The sequence below is a fragment of the Castor canadensis genome, chromosome 16, assembly GCF_047511655.1.
Source record: "Castor canadensis chromosome 16, mCasCan1.hap1v2, whole genome shotgun sequence".
Classification (NCBI taxonomy): Eukaryota; Metazoa; Chordata; class Mammalia; order Rodentia; family Castoridae; genus Castor; species Castor canadensis.
Genome location: NC_133401.1, coordinates 1782380 through 1808501, shown reverse-complemented (window position 1 = coordinate 1808501; position 26122 = coordinate 1782380). Strand labels below are relative to the sequence as shown.

The window sequence follows — 26122 nt, the reverse complement described above, 5'->3', positions numbered from 1 at the left end:
TCTGCACCCCATCTTCTTCTTTTTTTTGTGTGTTGTTACTGGGGTTTGAACTCAGGACCTACAGCTTGAGCCACTTCACCAGTCCTTTTTTTCTGAAGTGTTTTTTCAAGATAGGGTCTCAAGGACTATTTGCTGGGCTGGCTTTGAACTGAAATCCTCCTGATCTCTGCCTCCTGAGCTGGGATTACAGGCGTGAGACACCAGCACCGGTTTACACCCTATCTTCATCACAGCACTAGTCACAAGAAATGGAAACCACCCAATTGTCCATTAACTAATGAATGGATAAAGAACGCCAGTATGAATGCACAATGAGGTACCACTGAGCTATAAGAATGAAGTCTTGCCATTTGGAAGAACGCAGATAAACCTAGAGATTATTATGTTACGTGAAATTAGCCAGGCACAGAAAGCCAAGGGCCACATGAGCTCACTCATATGTGGAGTATAAAATAGTTCCCAGGATTTCCCAGGAATGGGGGGGAGGGAGGAGAAAGTGGAATGATGGAGTGGTTGAATTCAACTATGATACATTGTAGCCACTTTTGTAAATGTCACAATGTACCCCCACTACAACAATTAAAAAAAAAGATAAAAATTTTGAAAAAAAAGTTGATCTGCAAAAAACAATTGATAAAAGAAGAAAAAAAAGGTTGATATCACTGGCCAGTAATCCTAGCTACTCAGCAGACAGAGATAAGGAGGACCACAGTTCCAAGCCAGCCCAATCAAATAGTTTGAAAGACCCTAAACAAAGAAAAAAAAAAAGAGAGAGAGAAAGAAAGAAAAAGGAAAGAGAGAGAGAGAGAGAGAGAGAGAGAGAGAGAGAGAGAGAAAGAGACCCTATCTTGAAAATACCCATCACAAAAAACAGCTGGTGGGATGGCTCAAGGTGAAGGCCCTGAGTTCAAACCTCAATACCACAAAACAAAAACAATGTTGACCTTAGATGCATTCAGGCTGGTATGGCTGTAGACAGAAGCCGGCCTTAGAATGATGGTCACCAAAGGTCGAAGGGAGACTGCTTTAAAAAATACAGAATGAGGGGGCTGGAGGTGTGGCTCAAGTGGTACAGTGCTGGCCTCGCAAGCACGAAGACCTGAGCCCTGAGTTCAAGCCTCAATACCACCCCCTCGCCTCCACGGCCTTCTGCAAACTAGGCAAGATCTGACCACTGGGCTTCAAACTCCAGTCCAAGAGACTGCTTTTAATTTTTTTTTTTTTTTGAGACTGGGTTTCACTGCTTAATTGTCCATGATCCCTGCCTCCCCCAACACCCACACCTCAAAGAGCCTTCTGGGTGCTAGGATTTCAGGTGTATGCCACTATGTGTGGCAGGATTGGTGGATTTTTTTTTTTTTTTTTTGCAGTGCTGGGGTTTGAACTCAGGGCCTTCACCTTGAGTCACTCCACCAGCCCTTTTTTGTGATTTTTTTTTTTTGGAGATAGATCTGGAGAACTATTTGCCCAGGTTGGCTTTCAACCACAATCCCCCTGGTCTCTGCCTCCTGAGTTGCTCGGATTGCAGGTGTGAGCCATGGCGCCGGGCAGGATTGCTTTATAAGTAGGTCAGAGAGGGCTTTCACTGATAAAGTGACCTCTGAGCAGAGACCTGAAGAAGGTGGGGAGATGAGTCAGGATGGGTCAGTTGTTCCTGGGGCGGGGTGGGGGGTGGGAGCGGAGAGGAGCGCATCCTCTCTCTCTCTCACATCGAATGTTGTCCCCAGCTCCCTGCATAAGGTTCCCAGGGACTGTGAATCCCTCCAGAACTCTGGAAGGGGGCTCCACTTCTGCAAATACAGGAGTGATAAACACAGTGCGTGTCGGGGAGGGACCTGGGAGCACAGATACTTTCTTGGAGGGTGGGGTGGGGCTGAACAGAACAGGGACAGTAGGGTGACCTCCAGTTCCCTCTAGGCGTGTCCTCCTGATAGACAGGCATATCTCAGAGTTCGGACGGGACGTTGAGGCTGCCAAATCCCCCAAGGCAACTCCTGCCTGGGTCCGCCTTCCACCGGACCAGACTAAACAGCGCTGCTCTGGGTGGCCAAGCCCGCCGGCTTAGCCCTGCAGCCTCCTTTCGGCCCGCAGATAGGAACGCACGAAGGCTTTCGGCCCGCGGACGAGACCGCACGAAGACTTTCGACCCGTGGACTGGAACGCACGAAGGCTTTCGACCCGCGGACTGGAACGCACGAAGGCTTTCGGCCCGCTGAAAGGAACGCACGAAGAATGTTGGCCCGATGACGGAAATGAACGAAGGCTTTCGGCCCGCGGACGAGACCGCACGAAGACTTTCGGCCCGCTGAAGGGAACGCACGAAGAATGTTGGCCCGAGGACGGAAATGAACGAAGGCTTTCGGCCCGAGGACGCGAACGCGCGAAGGTTTTGGCCCACGTTGGCCGCCGTAGCGAGGGGGAGGGGCCCGGAAGCGAGCGGGATGGCGGCGTTGGGCAGTGACAGCGAAGAGGACTTGGTCAGCTATGGGACGGGCCTGGAGCCTCTGGAAGAAGGTGAGGATTTCTGGAGAAATCATCTCGGAGGTCCATGATTCTGGGCGCGAACGCACAAGTTGGGGCTGGCGCTGGAGCACCACAAGGGAGGCGCGCCCTGCGCTGTCCCGGCGCTCAGGTTCTGGGGGACAGCAACCCCGAGGGATGGGAGGTGCCCAGATGGCCCGGGTTGAGGGGGAATGGTCAGGCATTGTGCTGAAATCGAGGACGAAGGCAGCTGTGGGAAGATCGACGTCAGAGGGCAGGCAGGGTTGGATTTTTTTTTTTTTTTTTTTTTAGAAAGGATCTGGCTAAGTAGCCAGGCTGGCTTCGAACTAGCGATCCTCCTGCCTCAGCCTGCCGAGATCTGGGATTACAGAGGTGAACCACCATGCCTGGCTGGAGAATGGATCTCATACTAAGAATAGCAGAGTCATTGGGGGAGGGTGTGTTACACGGGAGGGGTATATGTATCTACATTTATGATAAATGTATATATATATATTTTTTTTTTTGGTGGGACTGGGGTTTCTTTTTTTTTTTTTTTTTTGGCAGCACTGGGGTTTGAACTCAGGGCCTCACACCTGCTAGGCAGGCACTCTTACTGCTTGAGCCATTCTGTCAGCAGGGGACTGGGGTTTGAACTCAGGGCTTCACTCTTGAAAAGTAGGCGCTCTACCTCTTGAGCCACACTTCCAGTCCATTTTGCTCTGGTTATTTTGGAGTTGGGGATCTTGATAACTATTTGCTCAGGTCTGGCCTAGAACCTTTATCCTCCTGATCTCAACCTCCAAAGTAGCTAGGATTACAGGTGCAAGCTACCAGCACCCAGCAGATGTGTATTTTTAGTATTTCTCTCGCTTCAGTTTTGAGTATGGTCTGCTTGGGAGATTAGCCAAAAACTGGTCAGAGGATGATGGCTTGGAGAGTTAGCTGTGGTGGTAAGGACTGGTCTGGGTGGGGTATACTTGTATTTCTTTTTTGGTAGTCCTGGGATTTGGACTCAGGGCCTTATGCTTGCTAAGCAGGCGCTCTACCGCCAGCCCCAAAATAGGGTCTACTTAGAAAGCAGAGCTGACCAGACTTGCTGGTGGAATGTGGGAGCAAAGGCAAGATGGGCAAAAGCGTTCTCGTTCCACTTAATGACTTGATTTGTCCAGCAAAGTATGTTTTGGGTGTTTGACAAGGGTTGATGGGAAAGACAGAAGCATGGGGGAGTCCTTGGGCCAGAAGTGGTTTGCTTACCTCCTGTGGGTAAGAATTTCTTCCCTCTTCCCTCCCTGACTACTTCCTGCCAGGTTGGTTGTACTTTTGGGCTCTTTCCACTGACACTCCTTTTATTCCCAGGTGCTCCTTACATGATTTAAAGACTTTTGTTTCACCATCCCCAGTGCTGCAATAAACTCATTTGAAAGTTCCTTCCGCCCCAGGATTGTCAGAGCTCTTCTCCAGGTGGCCCAGACTGTGGGTAGGACAGAGCTATTGCTGATATGATCTCATTCTAGATCATTCCTTTAGGATGGCTAAGATCATGTTAGTTTTATTGGCAAGCATATCACCCTATGAGCTCAAAGAGTTTAGTAAAGATCCTTAATTTGAGTTAAATCTACTAGAGATAAAAATGCCAAGGTTTGCAGGAGCCCCTCCACAGGGCTCCTGTCTGAACAATAAACCCTGTGCTGGTATTTAAAAAAAAATGCCAAGGTTTGATGGTGCTGAAATATGTGGTGTGGGCAGGAAATGCCCTATATAAGCTGAGGAGGTGAGAGGGATCCTGTGGAGACTGGTTAAAATTCATTCCACTTGCATGAATAGGTCACTACACCCATGTCAAGTGTCTCTTTATGTTGTCTCTGTTTCTGCTCTCACAGTTGTTTCCTTGTGAAGTGGTATGTTATCAAGTCATCAACTACTTGACCGATATTTTTCTAATTCTTCCTGTTTTGATGGTACACAAAAAAGTCTGAAATAAAGCATCCTGGTCTAACACTCCCTCGCCCAATTGAACCCATGGCCTCATGTATGCTAGGCAGGCGCTCTACCACTTTGTCACACTCCCAACCCTTTAGTTTGGTGTTGTGTGTGTGTGTTTCTTTCTTTCTTTGTTTTTTTTTTGGCAGTGGGGAGGGCAGTACTGGGGCTTGAACTCAGGGCCTCATGCTTGCTAGGCAGGCGCTCTACCACTTGAGCCACTCTGTCACCCTTTTTGCTCTGGTCATTGTGGAGATAAGAGTCTGTCTCCTTGCAGGCCAGCCTGGACCATGGGCCTCCTATTTTATGATGACTTGTGCATGCCACCATGCCCAGTTATTGGTTGAGATGGGGATCTCATAAACTGTTCACTCAGGCTGGCCCTGAACTCACCAGCCTCCTGCCTGTGTCTTCCAAGTAGCTGAGATTACAGGTATACACCACCACACCTGACTCTAACCTTTCTTTTTGAAGGGAGGAAAAGACATTTCATTTGTAGACTTTCATTTATTTATTTATTTCTTCTGGCCTAGAAACATCTTTTAACTGCTCAGTATTAGGATTTTTTTTTTTAAATATTCAAGACAGGGTTTGCTGTATAGCCCAGGCTGGCGTTGAATTGAGCATCCTCCTGCCTCACCATGGCTGGGATTAAAGGCATGTGGCACCATGACAAGCTTGAGGTTTTTGACGATTGATTCATTGACTTCCTTCCTCCCTTCCTCCCTTCCTCCCTTCCTCCCTCCCTCCTTCCTTCCCTCCTCCCTTCCTTCCCTCCTCCCTTCCTTCCCTCCTCCCTTCCTTCCCTGCTTCCCTCCTCCCTTCCTTCTCTCCCTCCCTTCCTCCTTCTTTCCCTCTTTCCCTTCCTCCCTTCCTTATTCCTTCCCTCCTTCCCTTCCTTCCTTCCTTCCCTCCTCCCTTCCTTCCTTCCTTCTTTCCTTCCTCTCTCCCTCTCCCCTCCCCCCTTTCCCTTCTCTCCTTCCTTCCTTCCTTCCATTTATTTTTGTCCTGGATTGAATATAGGGCCTTCCTTTCCAGGGATCTAAGCCCCCAAATCTTGCTTCATTTTTTTCTAAGCACTTCAGAGTTTACATTCACTCTGACTACAGTTTCCAGGATAACATACTTGATCAATAATTACCTTTACTCCTGCTTTGGAGTTTTAGTGACAGGGTAGACAACACTGGCAGAGGAGACACTTCTCTACCTTAATTAAACCTTACCTAAGCTCCTACAGAAGGGCTTATTGGAGCTCAGTGACTGACAGTGATGGGAAGGAAGAGGCCCCAGTACTTACCTACCTAGTCTTTTCTAGACACCTGTGCTTGGTTCTAGAATTTGCACCTGCATCTCACCCTGTACACATTACTTTTAGGGCCACTCTCCTCCCTGACACTGTGACTCTTACACTTGAAACCACCATGGCTTCCATCAGGCACAGAGCCTCGCAGAGACCTCAGCACTGCCCACCTTCCGGTCCCACCTTCCACTTTCCCCACTCCCATCCAACACCTGTGCTACTTTCTCAGTGCACCTGGAATTGCTTCTTGGTTGGCGGTGTTGGGGACTGAATCCGAATCCAGGGTCTGGTGCATGTTACGCACGTGCTGTACCACTGAGCTACACCTCCAGGCCTGCACTGCTTTTTTATACCCTGCTTGCTGATGGGAGTTAACGTGTCTGTTGGAAGTCAGTCTTTATCCACAGCTATGGAAGTTCTACTCCTTCCTGGGGGTGTCTGAGTTGTGGTCCTTCACATTGTCAGAAGCATGGGCCTTCCATGCAGGCCTCCTGCTGTACCAGGGTCTAGACCCAGGGCTCCAGGGCAGTCCAAGTGGGTGCCACACCTGGCCTGGAGATGGAGTTGAGATGCGGTTCATCTTTGCGCTTATTAAATGTGGACCTCAGGGCAGGTGCTTAATAAGTGTCCTGGGCAGGGTATGATATGCAATCTTACCTATCATACCCTGATAAGATAGGAATTATTATTAGCGGCAGTAATTACTGGCTAGAATGGTCTCCTCCTCCCTGGAGTTTTCCCAGCCCTGTGGTTGAAATGGCGCCTCTCCTGGGGAGCCCCAAGGGCCTGGCTGGCCACACTGGTTGACCCTCGTTGTCACTGCCACCTTCCCACAGTTGTCTGCAGGCCTTGTATCTCCTTCCAGCTCTGGGGCACTGGCAGGGCCAGCCTGCTCTCACTCTAGCCTCTGTGTGGATAATGGACAGTGTCTGCTGACATCTTTGGTTATCAGATGTGTGGGAGAAGTGCAGGGATGGGGGTGGGGAACACTCCTACAGCATCTAGGCCAGCGATGCTGCTGCACGTCGTCCGGCCTACAGAGACATCGCACAACGGACACTCGAGAACTCTGCCTCAGCCAGCAGGCCTGCAGGCACTCAGGAGTGGGTACTGCATTTCTAAGAAATGGTGGAAATCAGGGTTAGAGAACCCAGGTTGTAACTCAGTTCTCTTATTTGCTGCACTGGGGTTTGAACTTGGGGGCTCACACTTGCTAGACAGGTGCTCTACTGCTTTAGTCACTCTGCCAAACTTTGTGTGTGTGTGTGTTGGGTATTTTTGAGGTATGATCTTGCTTTTGTTGTCCTGGCTGGCCTCAAACTATGATCCTCCTGATCTCTGCCTCCCAAGTAGCTAGGATTACAGGTGTAAGCCACTGGTGCCGGCAGCAATTCAGTTCTTTAAAGTAAAAAAGACATTGTGGGTGGTGTTAACTGAGTGTTGCTACAGCCAGCCACCATGCTGAACTGTCTACAGTGGCATTTAATTATCGTTACTACCGTACATAGATGGGCTCCCTTTTTACCCTAATCTTACAGCTCTGGAGGTTTAGCCTTAGAGAGAGAAGTTTTCCCAGGATCACAAAAATAACAAGTAGTAGAGTGGGAGGACTTGAACTTGATCTCCTGGTCTTCAGAAATAGCTCTTGAGTGCCCTGCTGTGGGTCACATTCCAGGAATGACCTAAAGACTTCAGTCCTTGTAGTTAGGACTTGGAAGTGGGATGCTCTTTTACTTTGTGTCAGGAGCTGGCTTAATTATTGAGGTCGCAGGTGTATTTGGACTTTTGAACACATCCAAAAGTGTGTTCACAGCAGCTAGTACTGTTTTTTTTTTTTGGGTAGTACTGGGATTTGAACTCAGGGCCTTGGAGGTGCTGTACCACTTGAGCCACTCCACCAGTTGACTTTTTTTTTTTGTACTGGATTTTTTTGTTTTGTTTTCTGGTGGGACTAGGGTTTGAACTTAGGGCTTTGCACTTTTTTTTTTCACATCTCTCATAAATACATATTTTTATTTATTTTTTATTATTTATTTATTTATAATTTTATTATCATATTATTGTTGTACTGGGGGTACTGAAATCTTTTTTTTTTATTGTTTTATTATTCATATGTGCATGCAAGGCTTGGGTTATTTCTCCCCCCTGCCCCTACCCCAGGGCTTTGCACTTGCAAAGCAGATGTACCACACCTCTAGTCCATGTTTGCTCTGGTTATTTTGGAGCTGGAGTCCCATGAACTATTTGCCCAGGCTGGCTTTGAACCGTTATCTCCTGATCTCAGCCTCCCAAGTAGCACCTGGCTTGGTTTATACTGGAGTTTGAACTCAGGGCCTTGGACTTGCTAGGCAGGCTGTTTACTACTTGAGCCTCTCACAGGCCTCTGCTAGCACTATTCTTTGTGCCCCCTGTTTTGTTTTTGGTATTATTGGGGATTGAACTCTCTAGGTAAATGCTATACCACTTGAACCACGCCCCTAGCTTGCTTTAGTTTTTTTTTTTTTTTTCGGTACTGGGGATAGAACCCCATGCTAGACAGATGCTTTACTCCAGCCCCTTTCATTTGTTTTGATAAGGCCTCACACTTTTGCCCAGTCCAGCCTCAGATGGGTCCTCCTGTCTCTGCCTCCCAAGGACTAGGATCACAGGTGTGAGTCATCATGCTAGGCTTGTTTTCTTGAGATATGGTCTCTCTAACTTTGCCCAGTCTGGCCTAGAACTGTGATCCTCCTATCTCCACCTCTGGAGTGGCTGGAATTACAGGTGTGCACAACCATGCCTGACCTGTGTCTCTTCTTGCTAAGCACTTAACGGGCATTATTTAATTTGCATGATGACTCCAATAGCTATTACTATTAATGTTATAAATGAGGAAACTGAAGCACAGTGAGATTAAGTTGAGCGAAGTCCAGCTTAATCCAGTAAAGGGAGTTATCCTTAAAGTACAGAGCACTGTGACCCTCAGCCTGATGCTGGTAATTAACTGCTGAAACTGCTTTCTGTTCTGAACCATTGAAATGAGCTTGCTTTTTTCACTCTAAATAAATTCAGAAATTTGAATTGGAATTGATAAAATTAGGCAGGAATTTTGTGCCATACCTGAAACTTTAAGCCTCAGATTTTCTTTTTTTTTGCAGTACTGGGGTTTGAACTCAGGGCCTCACACTTGCTAGGTAGGCATTCTAGTACTTGAGCCACTCCACCAGCCCTTTTTTTTGTGTTGAGTATTTTTGAGATAGGGTCTCAAGAACTATTTTTCCAGGCTGGCTTTGAACCGTGATCCTCCTGATCTCTGAGTAGCCAGGATTACAGGTGTGAGCCACAAGCACTGGCAAACCTCAGAGTTTTTGGCTAAACTGAAAGAGTGATGTAACAACCCGCCCTTTTCAACAAGGTAGGAAAAGGACTAAGTTTAAAGAACACCAAGTATGGAGTGTGACAGAAGTTAAGGAAGCTCTTAAGGTTTAGAAAATGGGTCCCAATGGGACCATTCTGGATGTGGGGATGCTGTCTACAAGATGCCCAGAAGTGTTCTCAGGGCTGGAGTTGTAGCTTAGTGGTAGAGCACATGCATAGCATGGGCACAGGTCCTGAATTCAAATTCTAGTGCTCCCCCGGACCCCCCCAAAAAAAATCATAAGTCACTGCTTTCCAGGGCCAATGCAGCACCCTGACTCCCTCTCTTCCAAAGACTCCATTCCCACGTATGTGAACCTTCTCCCCAGTATTGTTTTGTTCCCTTTTGCTTTTTTTTGTTGGTGGTGGTGGGACTGGGGTTTGAACTTGGGTCCTCACGCTTGCTAGGCAGGAGCTCTACCACTTGAGCCACTCAGCCAAGCCCTTTCTTTTGCTTTTTTGTAATGGAATTTAGTGAGAAAACTAGGACATTTTTGCTACAACGTTTTTCTAACATAAGCTTGGTAAAATATATTGTTTCATAAACTATTTCAACCAGTAAAGTCTAGAAATAGCAGCTTAATTTAAATTGGTAGAACTGAAGTTACAAGACGGGAACAGTTTATGATGATAAAGGCATAACATTTTCTCTAAACTCTTTCTAACTTCTTATCCCCCTCTCTCTTTTTCATTTGAAAACATTTTTTTTTTTTCAGGTGAAAGGCCAAAGAAACCCATTCCTCTTCAGGATCAAACCGTCAGAGATGAAAAAGGCAGATATAAGCGATTCCATGGAGCCTTCAGTGGCGGTTTCTCTGCTGGGTACTTCAATACCGTCGGCTCAAAAGAAGGTAGGACTTTCCCACTGACAGCTGTTAGACTCCTAAAGCAAGTGACTGAGCCATGGTAAGATTCACCCCTCCCAGCTTTTTAAAAAAACTTACTAATGTGCTGTGGTCTTTTTGTGTCCTTTGAAGCTTGAAATGTTTCCAGAGTTAATGTAAACATTGTTCATTGATTGCAACCTGTGGGGGAAAGTTTTCTTGCAAGAAAAGTTTGTAAAAACAATGGATACATTCTAACCAGGTGATGAATCCATGACACTGACTTCCATTTCATATTGTGCCTTGTCATGCACAAAGTGCCCTCCCACAGATTCATTCAGCTAATCACTGACTGCCCCACACAACTTAGGGAGCGAGGAGGACAGGTGTCACAGGTGTTCTGCAGATGAAGCCACCAAGGGTGAGAGAGGTTAAGGAGCCAGCTAGAGTCAGAGCTGCCTGGGGAGCCAACAGCTGCTCTCTCCTGACACTGGGGACTGTGGCCTGACTGCTCTTGAGAAAAAACAATTAAATTGTCACATTACGCAGGACAACAGATTCCATGTTGTTCACAGAAATATTTGTGGGTTTCTTTTCTGTCTTGTTTTGGTGCTGGGTTTGAACCCAGATCCTCCTGCATGCTCAGCAGGCACCCTACCACTGAGCTACACACAGCCCATGTTTCTTTTTTCCTATTTCTCCTTAGTGGGACTGGAGTTTGAATTCAGGGCTTTGCACCCCAAGCAGGCACTCCGCTGCTTGAGTCACACCTCCAGTCCATTTTGCTCTGTTTAGTTTGGAGGTGGGGTCTGTGAACTATTTGCCCAGGCTGGGCTTGAACTGATCTCAGCCTCCCAGGTGGTTGGGATCACAGGCGGATGTGTTCATATGTGAGTGCAGGTAGCTGGCCTCATATTGGTCCTGCCTTTATTTCTTGATTTTTTTGTTATTGTTACGATTTTTTTTTTTTAATGACACTGGGGTTTGAACTCAGAGCCTCACACTTGGTAGGCAGGCAGGAGCTCTTACTGCTTGAGCACTCTGCCAGCCCTGTTTCTGTTTTTTATTTTGAGATAGTGTCCTCATGTAGCCCAGGTTGGTCTCAAACTTTCTGTCCTCCTGCATTGGCCTCCTGAGTGGTGGAGTTACAGGTGTGCACCACCATGCTCAAAGGACAACCTTGCTGCTTTCTGCTTACGTCTATTTGTGTTCTTTCATGGTTTGCTTGTTGTTTGTCTGTCGAGATAGATGTGTTGCCTAGGCTGGCCTTAAACTCCAGGGCTCAGGTGACCCTCCTGCCTTAACGTCCTGAGTAGCTGGGATTACAGGTGGGCACAGCCATGCTTGGCATCTTTCACAATTTAACTTTCAAGGTAGTTTATTTGTCTTGGTTCCAAGTTCCTACGGGAACCTTGGCATATCTGCTAAGTTGTGATGACGGGCTGTAGGGACTGATGAGAAGTCTGGGTGGAGCAATCATGACTGGATCTGCACCATGATGAGCGGTAGCCAAGAGTCTGTGTTACTGGGAGCCTCAACTCCCTACTCATTACTTTAATTATTTAGTTATAAACCCAAATGTTCTCCAGGACTGTAAAGTTTTGAACTCTTTTCTTTCTAGGATGGACACCCTCCACCTTTGTGTCTTCACGACAGAGCAGGGCAGACAAATCTGTTCTTGGTCCTGAGGATTTCATGGATGAGGAGGTGGGTGTGTGAAACTCCAGTGACAGGTGGTGGGGCTGTGTGGTGCTTGTAGCACGGAAAGCCGGCGTGGGATTGCCTTTCGTTTCTGAGGCTTTTTCTTTCAGGTGTCCATGAGTGGATGGATTCCCCCTCATCAGAGTACTTGTAGGGTCAGGAGCACAAGGGAAGATTGACTTGAAAGCCCCAGGTGTCCCCAAAGTACAGTTCTGTGAGTGGAGCCTGCACTTGACGGGACAGGGAGCTGCTGGAGGGAAAGTAAACCTTGAAACCCAGGCAGGACTCATCCGTGAGGAAGATTAGCGCTTGCTGTGGGCTGTAGGGAAGTTGAAAGAGAGGCCTCTTTCCTATTTTTTTTTTTTTTTTTTGGTGGTACTGGGGCTTGAACTCAGGGCCTACACCTTGAACCAGACCTTTTTGTGATGGGTATTTTTTTTTTTCATTGCTGAGGTTTGAAGTCAGTTCCTACCCTATTTACCTATTTGCCTGGGCTGGCTTCAAACCTTGATCCTCCTGATCTCTGCCTCCTGAGTATCTGGGATTACAGGCGTGAGCCACAACTGCCCGGCTAGTTGACTTTGTGTTGTCCTTTTTTTTTTTTTTTTTTTTTTAAGGTGGTACTGGAGTTTGAACTCAGGGTTTTATGCTTGCTAAGCAGGTACTCTACCACTTGAGCCTCTGCACTAGCCCTCCTATTTTAAAAGATGGGATCTGATTATGCAGCCCTGCATGGCCTTGAACTCTGACTGCTGGGATTATAGGCCTGTACCACCATGCCTGGCTTCTTTTTTTTTTTTTTTTGGAGCAGTGTAATCTGTTAGGAAACAGATCTCTGTTTTGGAGCAGAACTCTAGATGCAGCAGGGTCTCGGATGCTCACTTGTCATTTGTCTTCTACATGTCACCTTGTCCTTATACCACCTCTCCTTGAAGTTGCAAGATGGTTGCAGTTGTTCCAGCTGGCACATCCAGTGTGACATTATCCAGTAGAAGGAGAACTTTCTCTTGGTTTCTTTTTCTGAGAGCAAAAACCCCTTTCACATAAGTCCTACAGTGTATCAGAGGCGGTGTTGCTTGAGCAAGTTGTTTTACATACCCACTCCTAGAGCAGACCCTGGCAAAGGGGATGACACCAAAGTGACTGGCTTCGCTAAGAGGTGAACCCCTGTCTGCTCACCCTGCCCCAACCCTGGACCTGACTTGTGGCCTGGCACGTGGCACTCACAAGTGCCCACTGGCTGTGAGTCTAAGCTTTGTCCTCTTCACACTCACCTCTGAAATACTGTCCAGAAGAACTAGGCCCTGGCTTCCTGTCCTTGATTGGTTAGAGGCTGTTGTGGCTTCACTGAGCGGCCACTTGAAGCTGTGTCCTCGGTCACAGCCGTCACTGTATGTCAGGATGAAGATGAGGTGTGCAGGTCCATCTGTGAAGTCTGTCACTCTGCTGATCTTGAGCTAAATTTTGTAGTTTTATGGTTTTATTTATTTATTTATTTTTAAGAAATAAAGCTATGTGTGTATCATACTTAATCACTCTCCAAATAATGTAATCTTGTTTGTTTGTTTTTTTGGAAGGATCTCAGTGAATTTGGGATAGCACCCAAAGCGATTGTTACCACAGATGACTTTGCTTCCAAAACCAAGGACAGAATACGAGAAAAGGCCCGGCAGTTGGTGGCTGCGACGGCCCCTATTCCTGGAGCTACTCTGCTCGATGACTTTATAACGCCAGCAAAGTGAGAAGAATTCTCCCCTGTTCTGCTCTTGGCATCAGTGCTCTGCCTGTAGCATCATGACATCTCACTTAAGGGTAGTTTGGTTGCAGGCTAAGTGAAGCCTTGGTAAACTGGATAGAGTTAAGAGAGGGTTTTCTGGGGTGGTGGAGTGGCACAAGTGGTAGAGCACCTGCCTAGCAAATACAAAGCCCTGAGTTCAAACTCCAGTACTGTCAAAAAAAAGAGGGGATCTTGCCTAATGGGTCATGCATTATTGCTGCATAGGGGGCTCTAGTACCCCAACCATTGGCCAGCTGCTGGGGTTCCCAGAGCCTGAAGGGCTATTAGGAAGTGGATGACTCCCCTCCCACCTCCCTCACAGGTCTTGTGGGCCCTCCCCTGTCCACCTCATTCTACCCTTTCTTCTTGCCTCCTTATTTTGTTCCTGGGCTCATGAGCTCTGGCCTCAGACCTTCCTGGTTTCCCTCGCCCCATGTTTGACAGGCAGTAGTCAGAGTTCCTAGGTACCCATTCCCAGGGCCTGGGGGAGCGCACGTCTGAGACCGTTCAGCTCAGTAGTGCCTGAAGCCCAGACCCCTGTAGGGTCACGGTGCTATAACATGGAAGAGGATGAGCACAGGCAAGGCAGGCACAGGAGCTGGGCTGGAGCTCAGAAATGGCTGGTTTCCTGCTGTTGCTGATGTTGGAAATATCAGTTTCAATGCCTTCGTGTCCTAGGTTGTCTGTGGGCTTTGAATTGCTAAGAAAAATGGGCTGGAAGGAAGGGCAAGGAGTTGGTCCTCGGGTGAAGAGAAGGCCACGCCGGCAGAAACCTGGTATGTCAGTTTCTTTCTTTTTTTTTTTTTTTTTGCGGTAATGGGACTTGAACTCAGGGCCTCACACTTGCTAGTCAGTCCCCCTGGTGTGTCTACTGATGTCATTAGTTCACAGCATGCTGTTTCTTTGGTTTTTAAGAACATTGCCTTACTGTGTAGTCTAGGCTGACTTGCAGCTTGCTGTGTAGCCCAGGCCGGTCTTAAGCTCAGGATCCTCCTGCCTCAGCCTCCCAAGTCCTGGGATTACAGGAGTGCCCCACCATGCCTGGCTACAGCAATTCTTTTGATGGCTATGTGTTCCTACAGGCAGAGTTGCTGGGTCAAGTGATGTGTATTTTAAGGCTTTTTTTTTCTTTTTTTTGGTAACGTGCAGTGACTACACCACACTCCCACTAGCCATGCGTGTTTGTTCAGGTTTTGTGACTGTGTCAAAATTGCATCACAGTTTAGTGTTATTATTTATTGTCCTTTCTCCTGAACTCATGGAGGGCAGTGTGACTTCCTCTGAGTTCTCTGTGGCACTGGGGCAGCAGAGGTTACTCACTGAATACAATGGTTACATTCTGCTTAGAATCGTTTCTGGAGCCTTGCCAGCGTGGGTGGAGCAGGGCTGGGTACAGCAATCCCCTGGTGACCCACTGCTGACCCTAGAACAGCAGCACCTTTACAGGTGTGGCCATGTGCCTCTGCAGAGTGTCAGCGAGTCCAGTCACTCGTGACTAATGCCTTTGACACCTCTTTTATAGATCCTGGAGTGAAAATCTATGGCTGTGCATTGCCTCCTGGAGGCTCTGAAGGATCTGAGGTATCACTTCAGTAGGACCCGTTGTGTGTTGATCATGAAATTTTAGGGTCATGATCAGTTTTAGAAATCTGATCTCATTGCTGTGAAATATCCATACCCTAAAACTTACACCAGACAACCTGCTCAGCAATGTGCCAGCACCCTAGATCCCATGTCTATATGGATATGTGGTGCTGGGGACTGAACCCAGGGCCTCGTGCATGCTAAGTAAGTGCTCTGCCACTGGGCGACACCCCAGCCCTGTTCATACTCTCAAACAGAACCTGTTTGCGTTGGTCTCCTTGGGATGTCATCAGATATCGGTAGCCGCGTCAGGGCAAGCTGGGTAATTGTGTTTGGGATTAATCACGGTATTTTAAGAGTGTGTCATATGTCACTCACCTTAATCCCACTTTACACATCGGAAACAGGATGAAGACGATGACTACTTGCCTGATAATGTGACCTTTGCACCTAAAGACGTCACGCCTGTGGATTTTACACCCAAAGATAACGTGCACGGACTGGCTTACCAGGGTCTGGACCCCCACCAAGCACTGTTCGGGACCTCGAGGGAACACTTTAATCTTTTTGGTGGAGTCGCCCATGGTGCCGGCAATCTTCTTGAAGACGTTGGACTGAATAAAGGAAGGAAGTTGGGAATTTCAGGCCAGGTAAAAGTGCTTCTGTTTTGTAAAGTTGGGACCACTGACAAATAAGCGTATGTTTTTTTTGTGATATTGGAGTTTGAACTCAGGATCTCACACTTATTAGGTAGGCTCTCTACCATTTGAGCCATTGCACCAGCCCTTTTTTGTGTATTTTCAAGATAGGTTCTTGTGAACTGTTTGCCTGGTCTGTCTTCGAACCTTGATCCTCTTGATCTCTGCTTTCTGGCTAGCTAGGATTACAGGTGTGAGCCACGAACCTGACAAGTGCACTTTGCGTGTTAGGTCTGCCCCATACTAGGTGCCCATTATTCACTGAATATAGGAAGACTTTGACGTGGTTATACTTTCTGTGGGATCACTCCTGGAGACTTGTAAAAACACCATCCTGATTTTAATAATGAGCTTGGTGGAGTTCGTGTGTTCCCATGGCCGCTTTCTGACCTGTGGGGACCAAGCCCAAACCATTCTTCCCTTTGCTTTGGGAGGTGTGATCGCCATCTGTCGCTCCAAGTTCAGGTCCAAGTTTCACCACTTCCAAGGTCATTTCCTAGTGCTGTGTTCCCACTTGGGAACACACGGGGAAGTTTTTTATTTTTTTAAATTATGTTGCTCTTTTTTTTTTTTTTTCTTTTTTCCTTTGGCGGTACTTGGGTTTAAACTCAGGGCCTCCTGCTTGTTACACAGGTATTCTACCACTTGAGGCACACCTCCAAGCCCCACACTGGATATCTTTATTTGGGAGATTGCTTTTTAGTTTTGAAAGATGGCATGCTTTTATTTAATTTATTTTTTAAGTATTATTTAAAATTCGAGTTCAGTCCATAAGTTGTACACATAAATCCATTTCATCCAAAGGGGAAATGTCAGTGCTTCTAGCAGTGTAAGAACTGTTGGTGGGGCCTATCCAAAGGTTTCCTCTGGAGTACAGAAAATGTAAATGCAGCTCAGCCGCAGACTGGATGTTTTTATCCTCTAGGCCTTAAGAGGTTGTCAGAATCCCTGTGAGTCTTAGAAATGCATGAAGTATCAGTCACAGCAGGAAGACACTGAGCTGACTTCCAGTATCCAGCCACATTGTCACGCACTGAAATTTATCACGGAGGATGCCAGGCGGTGGGGACCGCAGGTGGGGAGGCCTCTCCTGAGTAATGCGAGCGTCGCGTAGGCAGGAGGAGCCGGTGTCCCAGGGCAGCCTCACCGTGGGTTCAGGCCCAAGTCCAGAGCACCGTGCACAGACTCAGTGACGGGACACTGGTGCAGGAGGTGGTGTCAGGTGCAAGTGCAAGGGTAACAGTAACCAGAGCTGAGGACTTGACCTCTCCTACTTCCTTCAGTTCATTAAAGTGATTTGCCACATCCGCCTGCTTCCTTTCTCATGGGGGAATACGGGTAGGAGGTGATACAAAGGGTCTTGGAACCTAGCAAATATCACTCCCTTCCACCTCCCCGTTCCCAAATAAATGAGGTTAAACCTTGAATTTTGAAAGTATTTTTATTTATTTATTTATTTATCTTTGGTGGCCTCATGGTTGCTAGGCAGGTGCTCTACCACTTAAGCCACTCCCCCAGACCTTTCTTTTGTGATGGGTTTTTTCAGATAGGGTCTCTTGAACTATTTGCCTGGATTGGCTTAGAACCAGGATCCTCCTGATCTCTGCCTCCTGAGTAGCTGGGATTACAGCCATGAGCCATCAGCACATGGCTGAAAGTATTATTATTATTATTATTTTTTTTTTTTTTGGTGTGGTGCTGGGGCTTGAACTCAAGACCTTTACCTTGAGTCACGCTGCCAGCCCTTTTTTTGTGGTGGGTTTTTTTGAGTTAGGGTCTCATGAACTATTTGCCTGGGCTGGTTTCAAACCTTGATCCTGTCTCTGGCTCCTGAGTAGCTAGGATTGCGGGTGTGAGCCACCACACCTGGCTGAAAGTATTTTTTGTAAATGAAAAAGTAATGCATTTTTCTATCAGCATCCTTGTCAGCATGATTCTGAATTGCTCTCCAGTGTACCTTTTCCTTTGTAAATAAACACTTCATACTATTTGAAGCACATAAGAAGTTTCATTTTGTTCAGTGTTCTTTACTTTTCATTGTGAAGTATTATTTCCGAGGAATTGGAACCCCAGAAGGTAACACTCACCAAAAAAGTTGAATATTTTAGAAAAAATGACACAAAACTGGAATTGAAGAGAAGGTAACATTTGGGAGATCAAAGGCAACAAATCAGCCTCTGAAGGGAACTGCGGTAATTATTACCTGAAAGCAGAGTTGTGAAACATTCAAGGCCAGAAGATAAGGCGCTGTAATACCAGAATGACTGAGCAGTTAGGTGGGGGAAAAGCCAGGTGAAGCAGGAAAGAGAAGTGGACTTACAAGTCATTTGGACTGGGCCAGTGATCGTCATTCCCTGATGCTCCTGGCATCTGAACAGAGTCACATTGCTTCTTTCCTTCCTTTACCTTCACTGACATCTCGTACCGCTCGCTAAGTTATGACCACCGTTTTGTCAGGACTCAGAGTTTCAGCCCAGCAGCTGTCACAATCTGGAGTAAATGCCAGGCCTTCTTCCATTTATCACTGGGTTTCTTCACAAGTTTGACTCCCAGTTCTTCAAATCCCCAGCACTGAGCACATCAGGAGCGGCAATTGCAATGAAACCAGATCCCAAGGGCCTGAATTACCATTGTGTCACTCTGGGTCTCATTATCTTCAGTGTCCCAATTGTGTGGCACCTGTGCCTCACGCCTGTAATCCCAGCCACTCAGGAGGCAGAGAGCAGGAGGATGGTGGTTCAAAGCCAGCCCAGGCAAATAGTTCATAAGACTGTCAAAAAGCTCTTCATGAAACAGGGCTGGTGGAGTGGCTCAAATGGTAGAGTGTCTGCCTAGCAAGCACAAAGCCCTGAGTTCAAACCTCAGTACTGCCAAAAATAAGAAAATAAATAAAAAAGTGTAGCTGTTTTGGAGAGTACCTTTACTACTCTTGCATTTTTGTCTTTGGGGATGTCATTTTTTTCCTTGTAAGCCAAGAAATAGAGCGAAATTTTCATAGTAGGAAAACCTAAGTTTTAGAGTAGCATCATTCTAAGAACTCTAATATAAAAATCCAGTGATAGGAGCACTCTCTTGGGACCCCTCCCAGCTCTGGGATTTACCCTGCTGTTTTTCTAACTCCATAAACTGTCACACACACACACACACACACACACACACACACGTCCAGTGACTTCCTAGGATGCTTAATTTGTAGCCTGGGCTGCTGAGGTAGAAAATCCTAGGTGCTGAGGTCCACGTTGGAGCGGCAACTGAAGGTGGCCTCGTGGCTGCAGGACGCAGGCTGTGGTGCCATGGCCACCCTGCAGGACCATGGATGGCAGTACCCAGAAGCACAGCTTTTTATTAATTGCTTGTTCTCTCAAACCAATTCCCAGATTTCCCTGGGCAAATTGATTCCCTCACTGGCGGTGAGGCATTGACTTCTGGTCCTTGCTTTCCAAGAGCCGAGGAGCTGTGCTAACCCGGGGCTCCCACTTGCTTCTCTCCTGGTGGTCCTGACGCGCTGGTGTCGTCCGCTCACTTGCATCCTTACAGTGGCTCTATCTGAACCTGGCTCAGTCTGAACTTTGTCTTCTGCAGGCTTTTGGGGTAGGTGCCCTGGAAGAGGAAGATGATGACATCTATGCCACAGAAACCCTGTCCAAGTACGACACTGTTCTGAAGGATGAGGAGCCTGGCGATGGGCTGTACGGCTGGACAGCGCCCCGGCAGTACAAGAGTCAGAAAGGTAATAAATGCCAGAGGCTCTCACCAATGGGAGGACCAAGTGCCAGGGCCCAGCGAGATGGGCTTGATAGGCTCTGTGTCTCTAGTAGTGTTTACGAGTTCTTGATTATGTCCCGTCAATAATCAGTGTACATCAATCAACTACATTAATATCAGTATGTCAGCTGCATAATAGTTAGTGATAGCATGCATACTTAACCTGCCTCAGAGCGACCTTTGTGTCCCCTGCCCCACCCGAGCTCTGGAGCCTCCTTGTCTCCCACAGCCAGGGCCACAGCATCCATGGTTTTGACTGTGTGGGCTCTTCATTCTCCACTATTTTTTTTTTTAATTTTATTTTTTTGGTAGCCCTGGGGTTTGAACTCAAGGCCTCACACTTGCTAGGCTTTCCCACTTGAGCCACTCCACCAGCCCTGAGTCTCCACTATTAATTTTTAAATTAATGACTTCTTTTTCAGTGTTTGATAGTGTATAATGAATACCCTTATGACTGTATCTTGATGCACATTTGCTATTTCTTCAAAATTCTTCAGAAGACAGCTGGGCATGGTAGAGCACGGCTATAATCCCAGCAGTGGCGAGGCCAAGGCAGGAGGATCCCTTGAGCTCAGGAGTTCAAGACCAGCCTGAGCAACACAGGGAGACCCTCTTCTCAAAAAGAAAAGAGAATTCTTTTTTGTGTGTGTGGTGCTGTAGCTTGAACTCAGTGCCTCCACCTTGAGCCCCTCCACCAGCTCTTTTTTGTGAAGGGTTTTTTTGAGATAGGGTCTGGTGAACTATTTGCCCCGGCTGACTTCGAACCCCAATCCTCCTGATCTCTGCTCCTGAGTGGCTGGGATTACAGGCATGAGCCACTGGTATCCACCTAAAAAAATTCCTTAGAATAAATTCAGAAAAGTGAAACTTTTGGGTTTAAAAGAATACAAAATTTAATCCTAGAATCCTAAGAACTTGTAGGCACTGGCAGAAAAGTTTCAACCGAGTTAAAGTGCAAAGTGATCTTGTGGGGAGAGTAGTTAGGTGGTGCTGCTGCATTATCACGGCCAGAACCTGTGCTCATCAGCTCCGTGGGGAGGAGCCTGGCGTGGGCGGGGCCGTCAGGGGCGTGGCCTGTTGGGGGCTGCAGGACTGAGTCCCTGGCTAGAGCGCTAGGGCTTCTATAGGAGGCGCTTTGAAACAGAACGTGCAGTTGAGTCCATTGACTTTGGCCATTACCACTCTAAGAAATCCTTGAGAGTCAGAGGACCTCTGTCCATGGGAGGGCCTCCACGACCAGAGCACAGTCCCCTGCTCCCTGTAGAGAGCGTTGCGCATTCAGTTTCCTGTTAGTGGTCTTTATCTGCTGTCAGGATTTCCCTTGCCCTGGCTAGATTATAGGCTGACCTGATCCCTTCTGTGCTTATTTGGATGGTCGCTAAGGACATTGGTGTTCTTCATGGAGTTTGGGAAGGGTCTCTCACAGTTATTTGTTATTTTTGCCACACTTCTCCCCTGATGGCTCTTCTTGAGACCTGCTCCACAGGCACCCTTAGGCTCAGGACCGGGGTCTTCTTCTGAAGGTGGTACAGAGGCACTTGTCTTGGGAGCAGTGGCCTCCTGTCTCAACAGCTAATCAGGCCTGGCGGTTCCGGCTGGGCCCAGCCACTGTCAACAGAGGTGTGAGGGCTTCACCTGCTGTTCTGTGTTCCCCTTCCTGCGCCTTTGTGTGACATTACTGTGACATGCTGTTTGTGTTCTTGGAGGCAAGATGCTCACGTCTTCTGCCTTACTCTAATTGTCTCCATTTCTGGAATTAATTGATGACATCATTTCGTAGAACCGGAGAGAGACCTTCGATACATTGGCAAAATTTTGGATGGATTTTCCTTGGCTTCTAAACCTCTCTCTTCTAAGAAAGTAAGAAAACCTTTATATGAAAAAAATTCTTTTTTACTGGTTTGGTCTTAAAATATTTGCTGCTACATAATCTGAGTTTTTATATTAATTGAAAAGATAAGGAAATTCTGTTTTCAAAAAGCAATGGCCTAGTTACTAGCAGTTGTCCAGAAAACCACTCTGAGCCTAGCATGGTGGTACACACCTATTATCCCAGCTCTGGGGAGGCTGAGGCAGGAGGATTGCAAGGTTGAGGCCAGCCTGGGCTACAGAGAGGGATCTTTATTTTTAAAAAGTAGGAAAGAAAAAGACATTCTGCACTAGAAATGTTGATCAGTATCCATGTGTTCAAAATCATGTTTGCTAGTCATTTAAATTCACACTTTAGGGGAGAGGTTATTTCCATTAAAATAGACATACAGCCAGGTGCCTGGATTACAGGCGTGGGCCACCGGCACACAGCTTGTTGTAATCACATCTTAAGGCATGCATATTAGCATTTCTGGGTAGAAGTGGGTAATGTGTGACTGTTGGAGCAGTGAGGTCTGGTGACCCTCAGGCTGGAGTGGATGCTGGTTGGACACCTGGCTAGGCCTGCTGAGCATCTGTCAGCCTGGGGAGGGGTGGTGCTAACATCGCTCATAGGAGATGGGCTTTCCTGATTAAATCTAATACTATCTTGCAGCCTGTATCTTCTGAGTTTTGTTCTGTTCTGTTAAGATTTACCCACCCCCTGAGTTGCCAAGAGACTACCGGCCAGTGCATTACTTCAGACCTGTGGTAGCCGCGACCTCTGAGAACTCCCGCTTACTGCAGGTGTTATCAGAGTCAGCTGGAAAGGCAGAAGAGGATGCAGGCACACACAGTAGGCACCAACTGAATGCCTCCAAGCGGGGGGAGTTGCTGGGAGAGACGCCTGTCCAAGGTATGTGCTGTGGAGGAGACTGTAACCTTTGCATTCAGACGGACTTGCCGTGTCACAGTCAAAGTGGAGAGTGGTGGCTTTCCCACTGGGGTTCCGTGCTCCCAAGCTGCAGGATAGTGTGTGTTGTTGGTGGTGATGTCACAGTGCACACAGCCTGTGCTTTTAAGACCCATCTTGCCATCTTTGGTTTGGGTTGGTTGTGTGCTGAAATCACAGCACTAGCCTTTGCTTGGCTGTTTTCAGGCATTTAACGCTGATGAAGGACTGTGAGCACCAGGGGTGTGATGTCTCTGCCTGGTCTGCACAGCCTGGGGAAATGGCTGTGCCACTCCCGAAAGTCTAAGAGGAGCGTGTGCATCTGGAAATGTGGAACATGATGGGGGAGTCTCCGTATCGCGCTGCCAACACCCACTGACAGAGGTGGCCAGGGGCTTCCAGGGCGCGTGCTCTGCCACATTTCCCTGGGAGCCAAAGCAGAACTCTGCATTCCTTTCAGTGGCCACTGCTCAGGCCGAGTGGTGATCCTGGTGCTCGGCCCCTTGCTCGCCCTCCCTCCTCAGCAGAACCTCTTCAGCTCTGCCTCCTCACCCCCCCATGCATGGGGACTCTGTCCACGTCTCTGCATCTCCATGTCTGGCCCCCTTCTCTCACCTGGCTTGTGGCAGCAGCCTCCCTTCTTGTCTCCTTCTTTCCCTCCTCCCCTCTGCTGTCTGTTCTCCTGATGAGCAATATGGCCTCAGCAAGGAGGGAACCATCCAGACACCCCACAAAGCCCAGTGCGATCCAGCCTTGGCTGCCTTTCTTTCACCCCTTTCCCTTAACCTCCCCTGCAACCCAGCTTTATGTTCCCCCTTCTGCCCTTGAATCTCCAGCCATGGAGCCCCACAGGGCCTGTGCATTTGTGGTGTCCTCTGCCCTTATTCTTCCTGCATATTTTTGTTAAGTCAGGCTCCTGGCTTTTTACTTAGGACATGGCTGAGGTACTGTCTCTTTAGAGACAGCCTCCGGGCCTTGCCTGCCCACCTGTAAGCTGGCTCTCCCCACTCCCCATTACCACCTGGCAGGTAGTGACCTGCCTAAGTCACCCTCAACCACCTCACTCACTGTTTTTTTTTTTTTTACAACACCCCTGATGTTGATCTCTGGCTTCTTCTCCTGCCCACTCCCCTCACCAGTGAGTGAAGGGACCTCACTGGCATCGTCCCCCAGCCCCTGGGCCAGTGCCTGGTGCTGGGTTGGTGCTAAGTGAGTATTTGAACCAGGGCCTATGCTGGTAGCTGTGGCCAGCACAGCCTGGGTTATCAGTTTTCTCATCCTAGAACCACTCTCTGCCCTACAGAGGTCCAAGTATTGTTGGCTTTTTTTTTTTTCTTCTTTTTTCAGTGCTGGGGATTGAACCCAGGGCCTTGCATACTAGACAAGCCCATAATCATCTACTTATTAATCTCCATTTTTGTCATCTATAAAATAGGACTCTGATTATTCTTTTACTGTGTACTTCACAGGTATAGATGAATATTGATGAAACACTAAACAATAAACCTTAATCTGTGGTTATGTAAATTTGTAGCATTGACTGTGTATTCACAGAGAGAGCTTATGACTTTTTCTTCATCTCTTCTTATTACTGTTTTAATTTAGGCTCAGCTACTTCAGTGCTAGAGTTTCTGTCCCAGAAAGATAGAGAGAGAATCAAAGAAATGAAGCAAGCAACTGATCTGAAAGCAGCTCAGCTCAAAGCCAGGAGTCTGGCCCAGAACGCCGCAGATAGCAGGGCCCAGCCCTCCGCCCCGGACCCTCGACGCTGCTCTTGGCACATGAACTTGGGTGGTGGAACAGCCACGCCAAGAGCCAGCAACTTCAAACCTTTTGCTAAAGATCCAGAAAAGCAAAAGCGATATGAAGAGTTCTTAGTACATATGAGGAAGGGTCAGAAAGGTGGGTGCTAGGCCTGGGCAGGGTGGGGTTCTCTCTCTTTTCTTACCATTCCCATGTGAACTTGAAGTATCCTGTTTTGCCAGTGTTTTTGCTTAGAAAGCAAGAACAAGCTGGGTGGTGGTGCACACCTGTAATCCCAGCACTCAGGAGGAAGAGGCAGGAAGATCAAGAGTTTGAGGCCAATTTAGGCTAATTAGCGAGACCCCGACTCAAAATAAATAGGAAGATGGGTAGAAGGAAGGAAGGATGGATGGATAGCTAGCTGTTGAACCATCTTTGGGCAAACAAACGACTGACTTATGACGTTACTACATCAAGAATGAGGAGAGCAGTGGCTGTTATACAGTGCTCTTGTGAGAAGTTATCAAATTAGAGGGGTTGTTTTTCACAAACAGATCTTTGGGGAATGTGAAGTCTGTTTCCTGGGCCTTCACTGTCTACTAAGAATGCAAGCCCCCTAATATTTCACTGTGAAATTAAAGAATGGTTTAGGGAATGTTTGTCTGCCCAGACAGAGGAATGTATTAGGGATAAACTTTTTTCAAAAAAATTTTTTGGTGGTATTGGGGTTTGAACTCAGGGCCTACACCTTGAGCTACTACATGAGCCCTATTTTTGTGATGGGTTTTTCAAGATAGGGTCTTGGGAACTGTTCACCCAGGGCTGGCTTTGAACCTGGATCCTCCTGATCTCTGTCTCCTGAGTAGCTGGGATTACAGGCGTGAGCCACTGGTGCCCGGCTAGTTGGGATAAACTTACAGACACCTGGGAATGAAGTCGGGCTCCTTGCTTCTGAAGGTTTGGCCTTGGTTAATGCTTTCACGAGCCTTCCAAATGCTTTCTGTGCCCTGCATGGCAGGCGGAGTTTGATAAAAGAGTCACAATTGAAGGAGAGGGCCCTATTGACCGGGAAGTACCGCCAGCACGCTGCACATCCATGAAAGCAAGGGTACGGGTGTGCGCTGCTGCGCTGAAATTCAGGGGCGACACTGGCGCCCACCACCTGTTCTTGTTTAAGCCTGGAGTGACAGTGTCTTGTCTCCGTCCCTCAGATGCTCTGGAACGTTGCCTGGATTCCAGCATGACCGAGTGGGAGCGAGGCCGTGAGCGGGAAGAGTTTGCTCGGGCCGCCCAGCTGTATGTGTCTTCGCACTCAACCTTGTCCTCCAGGTTCACCCATGCCAAAGAGGATGACGATTCGGGTCAAGTGCAAGTCCCTCGGGACCAAGAGGTCTGTTGCCACCATGTTCCTGCCTGGTGAATTTTACTTTCCTTTCTCTTCTGCTGTGTTGAGAATTGAACGCAGGGCCTGGCACTTGTTGTGTGCTTTCCCTAACCACTGGGCTGCATGCCCAAGCCTCTGGGGGAATATTAAAATGAAGACATGTACAACTAAGTATTCTAAGCCCCTCAGTGAAAAGATCAAAATACACAGGGCGTAGTAGAGCAGGACACAGTTTGACGTGTCAGCTCCCAAGGCACGTAAGCAAAAAATGACAGCATGAGCTCTTGCAATTCCAGACCATTGCTTGCCATTTTTATTATTTTTAATGTACTTATTTATTCTTGGGGGAGGCCCCAGGGAGTGACATTTAAACGGAAGAGTGGTCAGGTTCATTGCATGACCACTTGGCGAAAGTGCGCGTCTCTTTCCAGAATGACCTCACTGACAAGCAGTCCGCGGTGAAGATGAAGATGTTTGGGAAGCTCACCCGAGACACGTTCGAGTGGCACCCAGACAAGCTGCTGTGTAAGAGGTTCAATGTCCCCGACCCCTACCCAGAGTAAGTGTGCAAGCCCGTGGTGCGTCAGTATGGAGCAGATTCCCTTACACGCCCTTCTGGAGTCCCTTTTCCTGCATGAACTCACTTGAAACGCTTTGGAGTTGCAAATTTTGCAGGTTTACTTTAG

At 47.7% G+C, this 26122-nt stretch overlaps 1 protein-coding gene across 2 annotated transcripts in view; it reads left to right on the top strand.

Moving 5' to 3' along the window:
- Positions 1 to 2379: 2379 nt before the first annotated feature.
- The window catches only part of Gpatch1 (G-patch domain containing 1), a 38005-nt gene continuing 14262 nt past the window's right edge, over positions 2380 to 26122 (top strand). For both annotated transcript variants that reach the window (XM_074058850.1, XM_074058849.1), the window contains exons 1-13: positions 2380 to 2514; positions 9877 to 10011; positions 11606 to 11691; positions 13263 to 13423; positions 14141 to 14238; positions 14985 to 15043; positions 15454 to 15696; positions 19327 to 19474; positions 21290 to 21369; positions 22069 to 22273; positions 23915 to 24211; positions 25264 to 25442; positions 25868 to 25995. In XM_074058850.1, coding sequence (XP_073914951.1) covers positions 2442 to 2514; positions 9877 to 10011; positions 11606 to 11691; positions 13263 to 13423; positions 14141 to 14238; positions 14985 to 15043; positions 15454 to 15696; positions 19327 to 19474; positions 21290 to 21369; positions 22069 to 22273; positions 23915 to 24211; positions 25264 to 25442; positions 25868 to 25995 — 1892 coding nt within the window. In that variant the 5' untranslated portion in view covers positions 2380 to 2441. The remainder of the gene's footprint in view (positions 2515 to 9876; positions 10012 to 11605; positions 11692 to 13262; positions 13424 to 14140; positions 14239 to 14984; positions 15044 to 15453; positions 15697 to 19326; positions 19475 to 21289; positions 21370 to 22068; positions 22274 to 23914; positions 24212 to 25263; positions 25443 to 25867; positions 25996 to 26122) is intronic.